Source organism: Anser cygnoides, chromosome 16 (assembly GCF_040182565.1).
Source record: "Anser cygnoides isolate HZ-2024a breed goose chromosome 16, Taihu_goose_T2T_genome, whole genome shotgun sequence".
Taxonomy (NCBI): domain Eukaryota; kingdom Metazoa; phylum Chordata; class Aves; order Anseriformes; family Anatidae; genus Anser; species Anser cygnoides.
The window spans coordinates 1,657,118-1,669,006 of NC_089888.1; the positions used below are offsets into that span (position 1 = coordinate 1,657,118).

Genomic DNA, 11,889 nt, shown 5'->3' on the forward strand with positions numbered 1-11,889 from the left:
AGCGTCTCTTTTCCTCTCGACGATCTCGGGTCCTGTTGTGATGGGCACCGTGCAGACGCGAAGGGTGGCGTGGAGCGCCTCGGGCACAGCGGCATCCACTGGTTTCTGGCCGAATTGGCTGTGGTCTCTTCATTGTTCTGAATTCGTGCTCTCCACGCTCTGGGTTTAACTCGGGGTTTAACAATGGCTGCTCGGTGCCCTTCCCTCCCCCGTGCCTGTTCGTTTCCCACACTCGAGTGGTGACAAGGATCAGCGCGCCCAGCTCGGCACGGGTTCTTGCGGAAGTGGCCCGTGACCGATGAGCTGAGCCGGGCGGAGAAATTTCTTGGGTTTGTTTTGTGCTCCAACACTGTTTGGTATCATCTCCGTAACAGCTGGGTGCATCAGCCCCGCGGCTCAGCTGCCTTGTATTTTCATCCTTCCTCGGATTTCCCGCAGCTTCACTTGTCAGACTTCCATTCAAGTGGCTGCTGCCTCCCGCCCGGGACAGTTCACGTCCCTGGTGAATAAAGTTTTGTGTGTGGTTGTTTTTTTTTTTTTTCCCTCTGTCCTTGTTAGGCGCTGCTCATTTGCAAGGTAACGATCACGTGTGGCGAGCCTTTCTTTCCTTATATTCACCTGGGGATAGACGGCCGCCTCCAAAACCAGCTCCGTGGGAGCAGGGGAGCGGCAGAGGGTGCTCGTGCGTGCTGGGTGCCTGCAGAGCCCGTTTGCAGCGCTGCTCTCGCAGAGCCAAGGCGGGGAGAAACCCAGCCTACCACTGGGTGAAGCAACAACCTCTGCAGGCCAGGAAGCGAGCTGTGGTATTGTGCTGCATGGTGTCTGCACAGAGCTGCCTGCTCGAGAGCGAGCTGAAGAGGAGCGGGAGAGCTGGCATCGAGATGCTCGAAATCTTTGGGAGCCGCTAATTGGGACTAACTCTGAGGAATAAAGGGAGCGAAGTTCTCCGGGTTGACCGGCAAGGAAGAGAACATGACTGGATTTCTGTTCTTCTCGCTCACCGGCTTTTGAGTTTCTGCAAGTAAGTGGTGGTTACTTTCTCGCCTGGCAAACTTGGGTGCCTGCATCCAAACCAGGGGTTGGAAATCTCTTTAATCCACGCTGCAGCCTCGGCAGAGGTGCTGTTGGGGCTAGCTAGACTGGACAGGCAGGCTTCGTATTTGTAACGCTTCGGAGTCGAAGCGTTGGCCGGGTAAAACTTTCAGCCAGCTGCAGGGAGTTCTGCAGGCTTGGTGCAGCGTAATGGTTTGTCGCTCTGGTAGCATCTGGGCTCGGAAAGGAAGCAAAGGTCCCTGAACGTGGCCGTGCTGCTGGGATCCCAGGGCCTGAATCTGGGGGCTGAGGGGGAGCAGAGCACTTCCATGCTGAACGAATTGTTTAGTTCAGAAGTTATGGGATGCTTTTTTTATTTTTTTTCAAGGAAAAGAAAAATCAGTTACCTTGTAGGGGGGGAGGCTTAGAGCTTTTGCTTGCGTCCGGAAGAGCTCTTGGGGGAAATGCTGAGCTCCTGGCTGCAGGTGGGGATCTACAGAGGCTTGAGAGAGTGCAGCCACTGAAACGCTGCCTTTTGTTAATCTGAAATTATGTCAAACTGTACCGAATTTGTGGCAAGAAAACCACAGAGGTAGGCAGGCGATTCTGGAAAAAAAAACGTGCCTCTCCTGCCTGCCCTCGTACTGCCTTCGGGAACCTGGCTTCCTCCCACTGCAGCACCGAGGTCGCGGCCGAGCAGAGTCCTGCCGTGGCTCAGCTCTGCAGAAAATCCGTCTGGCCGGCTCCCGGCTGCTGCTCGGAAGCCGTTCCTCTGCCCGAGCGTCCTTCCAGCAGTCGCACGAGGGTGGGAAGGAAGAAGAATGCTGAAACGATTTCAGCCTCAACCCAAGCCACATGGCGTGGACAGAAGGGTCACTTGCCTGAAGGCTTTAAGGTTATTTTTGTTTTCTCGAAAGCCAGTCCAGCGTATCGGCAGCGATCGGGACTTAGAAGAGTTCGTCCAAGTTCTGTGATGTTTGGGTCCGGCGTTCAGAAATACCGTCGGCCCTTTCTGAATGAAATTTCTCAGCAGGCGCTCGGCTGTGAAATCTCTTCCTCGGAGCCTGCCTCTTCTGCAGAAACGTGAGCGAAGGGAGCGAGACTTTGTGCCTGCTCCTCCTTTGAAATATTCGTGGGATTTACTGATTGCATCCCATGGTCTCGGGCAGGTTAAGCATCGTTGAGTAACTGCTACGAGGCTTTCACTTCGTAATTGGAAAAAAAAAAACAACCCACCTAAAGTCTACTTCTGCTTCTCGAGCCTTTTTTCAGTGCAAGTCCCCAGGGTACCAAGGCTGTGTCAGCTGCAGCCTTGGCCACCATCACAGGTGGAAATCAGCTCCGAATGTTTGTCCTGCTTCCCTGCAAATATGCTCGCAGTAGTTTCATGGACTTCCCTCCCATGACGCCGCGCCGAGCATTGCACGCACTCTTATCTGGCTGGATGGATCGCTGTCAGCAGCAGAACTTAATTTTACAGGAAATTTAATTTCTTTGTCACGAAGCCCGGCTAAGAAACTTGACCCGTTTGTAGCAGGGGCTTTTTTGGAGACAAAAAAACTCGCACATCCTGCAGTAACAAAGCGACTTCGTGCCGGTGCTCGGGTGTCGTGAAACGGAGCTGTTCCTCCTCGGAGCGCTGCGGGTGTGCGTCGCACCCACGTACCTGCTGCCATCAAAGCCATCTTGGCTTGTGGAGCCAGCGCGTTACGAAATGCCGTCTGCCGAGTCTCTTGCCTCAAAGAATGGCCCCGGGACGTGGAGATCCATGACTTTATTGGCAGGAAATTAAGTTGCACGTTTCAGAAGGTCTGTTGAAATCCTCGTCTTGCAGACCTGCTCGGTCTCGTCTGAGCAGCCTCAGCCAGGCACTGGGTTTTCCAGCGTCGGGTCTCCGATTTTTAATCCTGGGGGAACCGACCTGTTGTCCCCGAAGTGCCTTCTCCCAGTGACTGCTGAACCTGAATGTGCCAAAGACGTTTTCGTAGGTCGACAGCTCAAGAGCAACCACGGACTCTCCTGCACGAAGGAGAGGATTGGCAAAGTAGGTCAGAAGAATTTCTCTGCGTTAACTCCAGCTCAGGAAACATCCTCGCGTTTGAACCTTCAAAATTCAAGGCTGGAAAACCCAGCCGCTGCGGGATCAGCTGTCCCCGCCTGTGCTTTCCTCGGCATTAAAAGTTCACGCTTCGATTCCGATTTACCGGCAGCCTCCGGCCCTCGCGCCTCGTTGTAATTTTTGTCTGCCCAACTTCAGAGCCTGCTCTTCCCTCCTGCCCTGGGTGCAGTTGCTCTCACAGCCTGTGATCCTGTCGCTGTAATAAGCCAAACGAGTTCAGCCAGGATTGTCTAAAGCGCCTGCCTCTGTTGCAGGTAATCCGTATAATGTATGCTCAGACAGAAAAGCCGTGTTGTCTAATTAAAACGTCGTTGAGGAGGGAGCAGGGTTTCCTTCCCAGCTCTGATCTAAGCCAGTCTGTCCAGCCCGGTTAGTCCCTTCCACGTCTCTGTCTCCGTTTCTGCATTGAAATAATTGCTCTCCAGGGGTTAAGGCTGCAGCCGGCGAAGTTTCCAAAGGTGTGGGAAGTTCTCAGATAAAAAGGGCCAAGACTTGCCCATTTATCTGGGTAAAGACGCGCCAAACGTGCTCGTGTGTGGCACCAGGAGCGTGGGGGGAGAGATGTGCCCCTCGGTGGGGGCAAACCTCGGCTCCCGAGGTCCTTCCCTGGCCCGTGATGCTCTCGGGGGACGAGGGGCACAGCTGGGGGAGAGGAGCCCGAGCTGTGGGTGCGTTGCGGATGCGCCTCGGCGCCGGACACGTGGGCTGGGCTCAGCGAGCAGGACCGGGGCTGAGGGGAGTGGCTGGGCCTGGATCAGCGTTGGGGATTCCTGCAAAGGGGGCCCGGGCTTCTCGTGGGGCTTCCTCTGATCGCTGGGGGCAGGATTAAGAAAGGGAAGAAGGTAAGAGGCCTGGAGGTGCCCTGTGGGGACCGTGCCGCCCGCCTCGCTGATGGCATCGTCTTTGCACCACGTCTTTCTGCGGTGGTCGCAGTGCTGGGGAGCTGCCTGCGTGTCTCTCCGCACCGTGCGTTTCCCGATGCCGGCACGCGCATCCCTAGGAGCTCACCAGCCCTTTGGGGACACAGGGATCAAGAAGCAGCCACTGCTGCCTGCTGTGACGTTGGCGCGGGTGACGTGGTGGCAGCTTTTGCTCTGGGCTTTTGCAGCACACCAACCGCCGAGCCGGGACGGGGACGTTGGGTGTTGCTGGTGCTCGGTGAGCGGTGACTGCTGGGTCGAGAGCCCCGCTGGGACGGGCGGGGGCTCCCGGAGGGCTGGGGAGCCTCTGCTCTGCGTGCCGGGCTCCCCGACACCTCCCCACCTCCTGTTCTTGGGTGTTTTCTGCTCCTTTGCAGCCGCAGCTGCAAACCAGGGTGCTGGTGCAGGAGGATGCACGGGGTCCGTGCGTGCCGCGCTGCCGCGCGCCCATGGCGGGGAGCTGGCGTGGGCGCGGAGCCACTGCAGCAGGGGGTTCCCCATTTTTTGCCCCCCTGCCAGGACGTAGGACTTGGGGGGCAGCCCTAGGGCTGAAGCTCTCCCCCATTCCGGGAAGCCGAGTCCTCTCCTTGTGCATGTCCCCTGGGCCACCCCACGCCATCGCAGTCAGCCTCGGTGGCCCTTGCTGTCCCCTGTGTCTTGGTGACCTTGCCAAATATTTCCCCACTTTTCTGACCCAGCGCCACGGGCAGCGCCCGGCCCTGGTGTCTGCAGAAAGCCCGGTGATGCTTCCGGGGCGTCTCCTGCGAGTCTCCAAATTAAGATCTCGGGAGCAACTTGGGAGCTTGAATTCTGCGTTGGTTCTTTTTTAGAAAGAACCAAAATCTAGAGCTTTGCTTTCCAGAAGCTGAGCACCCGCTGTGGGGTGTTTACACCATGCTGGGCAGAGCTGGAGCCTCTGGGAAGGCAGCAGCTGGCCGGAAAATGGAGTCCCCAGTGCCTGCTCCCCCCGGACCCCCCCAGATATTACGGGAAGCCTCCGGGGGGCCGGCTGCTCCGTGGGGACCTGCAAGAACCGGCTGGCAGGGCAGCGGGAGCGGTGTCCCTGCCACAGAGCAGCCACACGGCCCCCACTCGTGTTTTCTCTCCCCAGAGCTTGACCCACGGCGCTTTCGGAAGCGGCTCCCCCATGGCTGCAGCCCGTGGCGAGGGGCTGCCGGGCCCCCCGCTCCTGCCGGCCCTGCTCGCCGCCCTGGCCCTGCTCGGCCTCCTGGTCTACGTGGGTGCCCTGTGCGCCGCCTGCCGCCGGTACGCGCTTCTCCCCCGGCGCTGGGGGTGCTTTTTGGGGCTGCTTCCTCCCCCCTGGACCCTGCTGTGGCTCTGGCTGCCCGATGAGGGGGGGGTCCTGCACCCAAAGGAGCCGGTCCGGGGGTGAGGCTGTGGCCTCACAGGAGCCTACGAGGCTGAGCTGCCCACGGGGAGGTGATGTTGGGGGCGATGCTTGGGGGTCCCGGGGCGCCGGAGCTGCACGCCCAGCGGGGTTTGGGATGGATGTGGAGGCTGGAGGTGGAGCGGGGTGGGGGGTGGTTTTGGGGGTGCTGCTGCGGGGAGGGGCACACGGCGATGCCAGGCTGGGGCCCTGGGTGTCTGCTGCTCAGCCTCCTGCCCCAGCTCAGTCCTGCTTCTCCCGCAGCCAGGGCAGGAGGAAGAAGGTCCCTCCGGACGGGGTGAAGCTGGTGGACGAGGTAAGTTGGGGGGGGGGCAGGCTCGGAACGGGGAGCTCCGGGCATCCCGGCCCCAGCCTGATCCGTGCGTGTCCCCCCCGCCCTGCAGTCCCTGCTCAGACAGACGCAGCTGCGCTCGCTCAGCAAGTCGGACACCAAGCTGCACGAGCTGTACCGGGTGAAGGCCAGGGACGACAGTGAGTGCCCCCGGAGCTGAGGGTGCTGGGGTGAGGGGCCGGGGGGGGGAACCACCCTTTTCGGGCAACCGTGGCCCCCGTGCATCCCGGTGAGCGCGCCACCCCGTGCATGGCGCACACACCCCGCGGTGCCTGCTCCGTTCCCCGTGCCCCCATCTCTGCTCTCCCCGCAGACCAGCGACCGGCCAGCCTCGATTTCCCCCCAGCCTCGGCCCCCCCGGGCCCCGACTCCCTGCACAGCTCCGGCGTCAGCGTCCTCCTGCACCGCGAGCTGCCCCAGATCCCCGTCCCCGAGCCCCCGGCCCCCGACCAGACCTACTCCAACCTGCTCTTCGCCCCGCCGCGACGCCCGGCACAGGACACGGTCTACGAGTGCCTGGCGGTGGGGGGGGACGATGCCCCCGCACCCCCTGCTCCCACGGGGACCCGGGTGTCCCCACCGCAGGCCAGGCGCGGGGCTGGTGACTACGCCTGCGTCCGCAAGGTGAAGAAGACGGCGCCCGGCGAGGAGCAGGAGGGGGCCGTGGCGGGGCCTGCCGCAGCCCCCCGGTGCTGGGAGGGCACGGGCAATGCCCCCCCCCAGCTGAAGGTACGGTGCTGTGAGGGGCTCGCTGGGTGGGGGGCGGGTGGGGCGCAGAACACCGTCCCCATAACGCCCCTGTCTGGAGAAGGGTAGCCAAAGGCTGCTCCGTTTTAACAGCAGCTTTTTTGGGGGGTGGGGGGCACAGGGTGGAGCCGGGGCGGGGGGGGGCAGGATGGAGCTGGGATGCAGGGGGGCAATGCCCGGGTGCTGCTCCGTGCCCTGCAAAAGGTTCCCAGGTGGTGCACAAAGCGGGGGACCCATGGGTGCCGTCACCCCGCTGGGGGCTGTGCCAGGCACTGGGGGGGGCCGGGTATGGGAATGCCCTGGGGGGGACCCTGGGGTCATCCCCCCCAAACCGTCCCCTTCCCTCCGCAGGTGGAAGACATGTACTCGACGGTGTGCAAAGCCACCAAGAAGAAGAGCCAGGGCCCCGCTGCGGCCCCGAGGGCTGCGGGGCAGGGGGGGGCCGGGCAGTTGCCCCCAGCCCAAGAGGAGCCCTCCCCGGCTGGCTGCTGGTCCGCGGCCCCCCCCGAGCCCTGCTACGAGTCCATCAACGAGAGGGCCTGGACTGCCCGCGCCCGCGGCCCCGACCCGGACTACGAGGCCGTGGACGTGACCTGGAAGAAGCCGGCGAAGCGGGACAAGGCCGGGAAGCCCAGTCCCCACGAGAACCTCTACGAAAGCGTCGGCGAAATTTGGGCAGGGGAATCCCGGCGAGCCTCCGGCAGGCCGGCTGCCAACGGGCTGGAGGTGTACATCACCAACCTATAGTGCGGGCAGACGGATGGACAGACGGGCAGACGGATGGACGGACGGACGGATGCCATCGTGGCACAGGTCCCCCAGGCTGGGCTCTGCGGGGCTCAGCCCCGCTCGGGGCCGGCGGTGGCTCGGTGGGCACGGGCACACACCAACGCGGTGCCGGGCGGGTGGCCGCATCCCTGCACGCTCTCTCTGTATATATTTTACATTACTTTTCTTCAAGCGTCCTCGTCCCGTCCCACCCTGTGCCTGCGGGTTGATGTCGGGATGCCCCCGACAGGGAATTTGCAGGGGATGTCTTTTGGGGCTGGTGCTGGCAGGGCTCCGAGCCAGCCCCGTGGTGGACCTGGGCTGCAGGATCAGGCCACGCAGCGGCAGGGCGATGCCGTGAGTGAGGACGGGATGCTTTGCTCCATCCCTCGGTGCCCCCAGAGCTGTTCGTGGAGGCAGGCGCGGCGCCTCCGGCCGTGACCGCGGTACGAGGCAGAGGTGGCCGCGGGCTCTGCTCCGGGATGCTGCACGCCCCCGGCACCCTCCCTTCCACCCACCCTCGCTGCCTGTCGGACACGCACGATGTTGCCTCCCCGAGCACCATCCTGCCCCCACGTCACTCCCGGGCTGCGTTCATCCTGCTCAGGAGAAAACACCCCTAAAACTCCATCGGAAGCCCTGGCTCGTGGGGCCGGTGCTGGTGCTGCGGGCGCCGCGGTGGTGCCAGGATCACAGCGCTGCGCCCATCCTGCACCAACGCTCCCATGGCTACGGGGCCGGATCCTGCCCTGGCCGTGCCAAAGCCACGGCTCCAAGGCTCTGCCCGCTCCTTTTGCCACCGCGGTGGCAGCGCCTCGGCGGCCTGAGGGCTGCGGTCCTGGCACGGGGCGGGATGCCCGGCCGGGCGCCGCGGCACAGGAGGAAGGAAGGAAGCCGTGCGCCCGCCTCCGCCGGCTTTGCCCTCGATTGAAGCAGACGAGGAGATGAAAAGCGAAAACACGGCGCTCAGCAAAAGGCCCGCCGCAGGCTGGGGACGTTAAACCCGCGGCAGGCGGGGAGGCAGCGGGGTGTTCGTGCTGGGGCTGCGCTAGATGCCAAACCACAGGCCTGTGAGATAGCGCAGTTGGCCCCGGCAGCTGCTCCCATCCCCCTGCGAGATGGGGGCCCCGATAGAACAGGGCACAGGATGGCTCGTGGCGATGCTGCCACACGTGGGCTCACCCGCCGGCTGCGTCATTTCCCTGTCCCCTTTTTTTCCGTCCCTTTTTCTCCATCCCCGTTTCCCCATCCCGCAGCTCTTCCACATCAGCCAAATCCCCTGGGAGCTGTGTTTGGGCTGCACCAGCCCCACACACGGGCATCATGTCCTAGTAGGACCAGGGCTGCTTTGCTCCCAGGCAAAGATGGGAGCCACGAGTTTGGGGTGGTTGGGACATGGGAGTCGCTGCGCTGCCTCCCCAGGAGAGGCAGGCTCCATACACCACACCAAGGACAGTTTTCGATTTCTCCTGATGAGCTCAGGGGCTGAAGCATCTCCCAGCCCTGCCCCAGCAGCACCACGGCAGCCAAAAAAGCCCCGTTCGCAGGGGTGCTGTCACCTGTAAGTCCCATTCCGCCTGGCGTGCTCCCAGTGAAATACAAGAGCAGCTTCCCAGTCCTTGGGGCGATGGAATTGTGCCTCACAAAGCGGGGTGGCAAATGAAGAATCCTGAAACATCACCTTGGGGGTCTTACAGACGGGGTCCCCAGGGTGGCGTCAGGGGGATCGGGCAGGGCTGGCAGCACCGAGCACCCTCCCTGCCCGGGCACAGCCGGGCCCTGCAGGCTGCAGGCTCCCACCCCTCTGCTCCAGCCCCTGCTGGGCCTGGGGGTCCCCATCCCGCTGCAAGGGGACGGTGCTGGTCGGTGCTGTTCCCACAAGGGGGAGCGAGCAGGAGCCCAGCGAGCTGGACGGTGCTGCACGCTGCCCTGCACGAAGTAGGGTGCTGCGCTCCACGCTGTAGGGTGCTGTGCTGCACACCGCAGGGTGTTGCACGCTGCCCTGCCTGCTGTTTGGTGCTGTGCTGCATGCTTTATGGTGCTGTGGGGCGCGCTGTACAGTGCCGTGCTGCACGCTGTGGGGTGTTGCACACTGTAGGGTGTTGCACGCTGCCCTGCACGCTGTAGGGTGCTGAGCTGCACGCCGTAGGGTGCTGCACGCTGCCCTGCGGGCTGCACAGCGCTGCACGCTTTGCTGCACACCGCTGCACGGTGCATCCATCTTGTGGTGCTGTACACCATGCTGCACGGTGCGCACGCTATATGGCCCGGCACGCCGTGTGCCTCCACGCCCCATGCAGCCCGTATGGCTTCACAGACTGTATGGTGCAGGCAGCCCCGGGGCTCTGCACCCACAACAGCCCCACACCCGGAGCTGTGCCCGCCGAGTGGCTCCGTACCCCACATACAGCACCGCAGCCCGTAGGGCTCCATACCCCATTTAGCCCTCTCCAATACAGCCCTGTATCCCATACGGCTCGTGCCCATACACCCCCATATCCCATACAGCCCCATATCCCATACAGCCTGTGCCCATACAGCCCCATTTCCCATACACCGTGCCCATACAGCCCCATATCCCGTACATCCCCATATCCTATACAGCCCTGTATCCCATACATCCCCATATCCCATAGAGCCCCCTATCCCATACGGTCTGTGCCCATACACCCCCACATCCCATACACCCCCCACATCCCATACAGCCGCACGCCCCGTGGCAGGGGGTGCCGCGGCGTGCAGAGGGGGCCGAGCCCGGTGTGCGAGGCCGCGGCACGCGGGGCCCTTGTGCAAGGAGCCGTGCCCGAGGCGCCGCCGGGAGTTGTGCAACGCGGGGTCGGCGGCGGGAGCAGCGCGGCGGCGGCGTTAACGATTAAACCAGGCCGGGGGGGCGGCCGGCGGGAGCCCCCGCCCCGCTGCCGCTGCCATAAACCCTGCGCTTCTCATCCTGTCATAACTCGGTGGGTGCTTGGTCGTTAACTCCCAAGTGCTAACGAGGGCTCTGGGGTCTGTGGGGCCGGGCTGGTCCCACAGGCTGGGGATGCTCCTCGTCCCCGAGCCCCCCCGGATGCTGCTCACCCCCCATCTGCAACGTGGGGCGCCGCGGGTGCCGTGGGGTTGCCGGCCTCTGTCTTCGCTGCTCTGCCCCCTCTGTCCCCGTGGGGGTGACACTGTGGGGTGGTCCTGAGCTGGCCGGGCACGCTGGGGGGGTCCTGGTTTGGTTTTTGGTTTTAAGCTCGTGAAAGCACCTGGGCCGGGTTCCCATGGGAGCAGGAGGCGCAGCGTGGGGCAGAGGGGACACCCCTGCCTCAGCCCCCCCCCAAAAATACATATAGGGGACAATGTGGGGGGAGAGGGGTGGCCGAGCACCCCAGGCTCCTGCCCCTGCCCCGCAGCAGCAAGGGGACAGCTGGACAGGGCACAGGGGGCTGCCGGGGGGGGGACAGGCAGAGAAGGGGGGGGGACGGGCGGGGGCCACGCAGGGATGACCGCACGGACTCTGTCCCGGCCTTCAGGCTGCGGGTCGGAAAATCAAACAGCCCCGCGCCGGCACCTGCTCGCGGCCCCGCGGGTTTTGGGGCAGGAGAGGAGCAGAGAGCGGGCGGGGGCCAGCCCCAGCACCCCAAGAGCGTTGGGGACCCAGGCACCCCCCGTACCCCGTACACCCCACACAGCTGAGGCGCCCCAAAACACCCCGTGCTCCTGGGGCAACCCCTGCACCCCAACAATGGGGGCAGCCCAGGACCCGGTGGGGCTGGGGGCTTTTTGGCAGCGTCTCCCCCTCGAGGCGAGCGTCTCCCCCGAAGGGCACCGTAACTCCCAGGGGAGCCCAGCAGCCAGTGGGGCACCCCCGTAACTTTTGGGGGACCGTATCACTTTTCTGAGGGGGCTACCAGGATTTTGGGGAACCCTACAAATTTGGGGGAACCCCCTTAACTGGGGGGGGGTGTAATTTGGGGGGAGCCCCGTAACTTTGGACAAACACAGTGTGGGGTGGCATAGCTTCAGGGGGAGCCCTGTAAATTATGGGGAGCCCTATAGCTGATGGGGGAGCCCTACGGCTATGAAGGGACTCTTAAAGAGTTTTTTGGGGGGGTCTAACTTCGTGGAAGCCCCATAATTGGGGGGGGGGGGCATAGGTTTTTGGGGAATGCTATAGCTTATGGGGAGCGCTTTGACTTTGGGGGGCAGCTACAACTCTGGGGGGGGGCTTTGGCCTTTAGGGGGCCCTGCAGGTTTCCCTCTGAGTCTGCAGAAGCTTTATTGGGGGGGGCACAACTTTTTGGGGAGCATTTTAGGTTACGGGGCACTTTGGGGGGGGGGGCAATCACTTGGGGGCACCCCGTGGTTTGGGGGGGGCACAATGTGGGGGCGCCCCATAGCTCTGGGGGGGGGGGAAGACGCCTCATTTGGGGGGGGAACGGTACTTTTGGGGGCACTCCGTCAACTTTCGGGGCCGGGGGCGGGGCGGGGGGGGGGGGGACCCGCGGGGTGCCGGCGGGCGGCGGGGCCGGGGCGGGGCGGCGAGAAGATGGCGGCGGCGGGGCCGGGGCGGCGGGGCGGG

General features: G+C 63.5%; 1 protein-coding gene across 2 annotated transcripts; it reads left to right on the forward strand.

The window, feature by feature from the left end:
- The first annotated feature begins 135 nt into the window (after nt 1–135).
- On the forward strand, nt 136–7,512 carry LIME1 (Lck interacting transmembrane adaptor 1). 2 transcript variants are annotated; one of them, XM_066978426.1, is made up of 6 exons: nt 136–1,021; nt 5,183–5,337; nt 5,723–5,774; nt 5,863–5,950; nt 6,124–6,539; nt 6,909–7,512. In XM_066978426.1, the coding sequence occupies exons 2-6, from the start codon at nt 5,219–5,221 to the stop codon at nt 7,302–7,304; spliced, it is 1,071 nt and encodes a 356-aa protein (XP_066834527.1). In that variant the 5' UTR covers nt 136–1,021; nt 5,183–5,218; the 3' UTR covers nt 7,305–7,512. The 2 variants fall into 2 exon arrangements, with proteins under 2 accessions (XP_066834527.1, XP_066834528.1); XM_066978427.1 differs by lacking the exon at nt 136–1,021 and adding an exon at nt 1,028–3,819.
- The last annotated feature ends 4,377 nt before the right edge of the window (nt 7,513–11,889 follow it).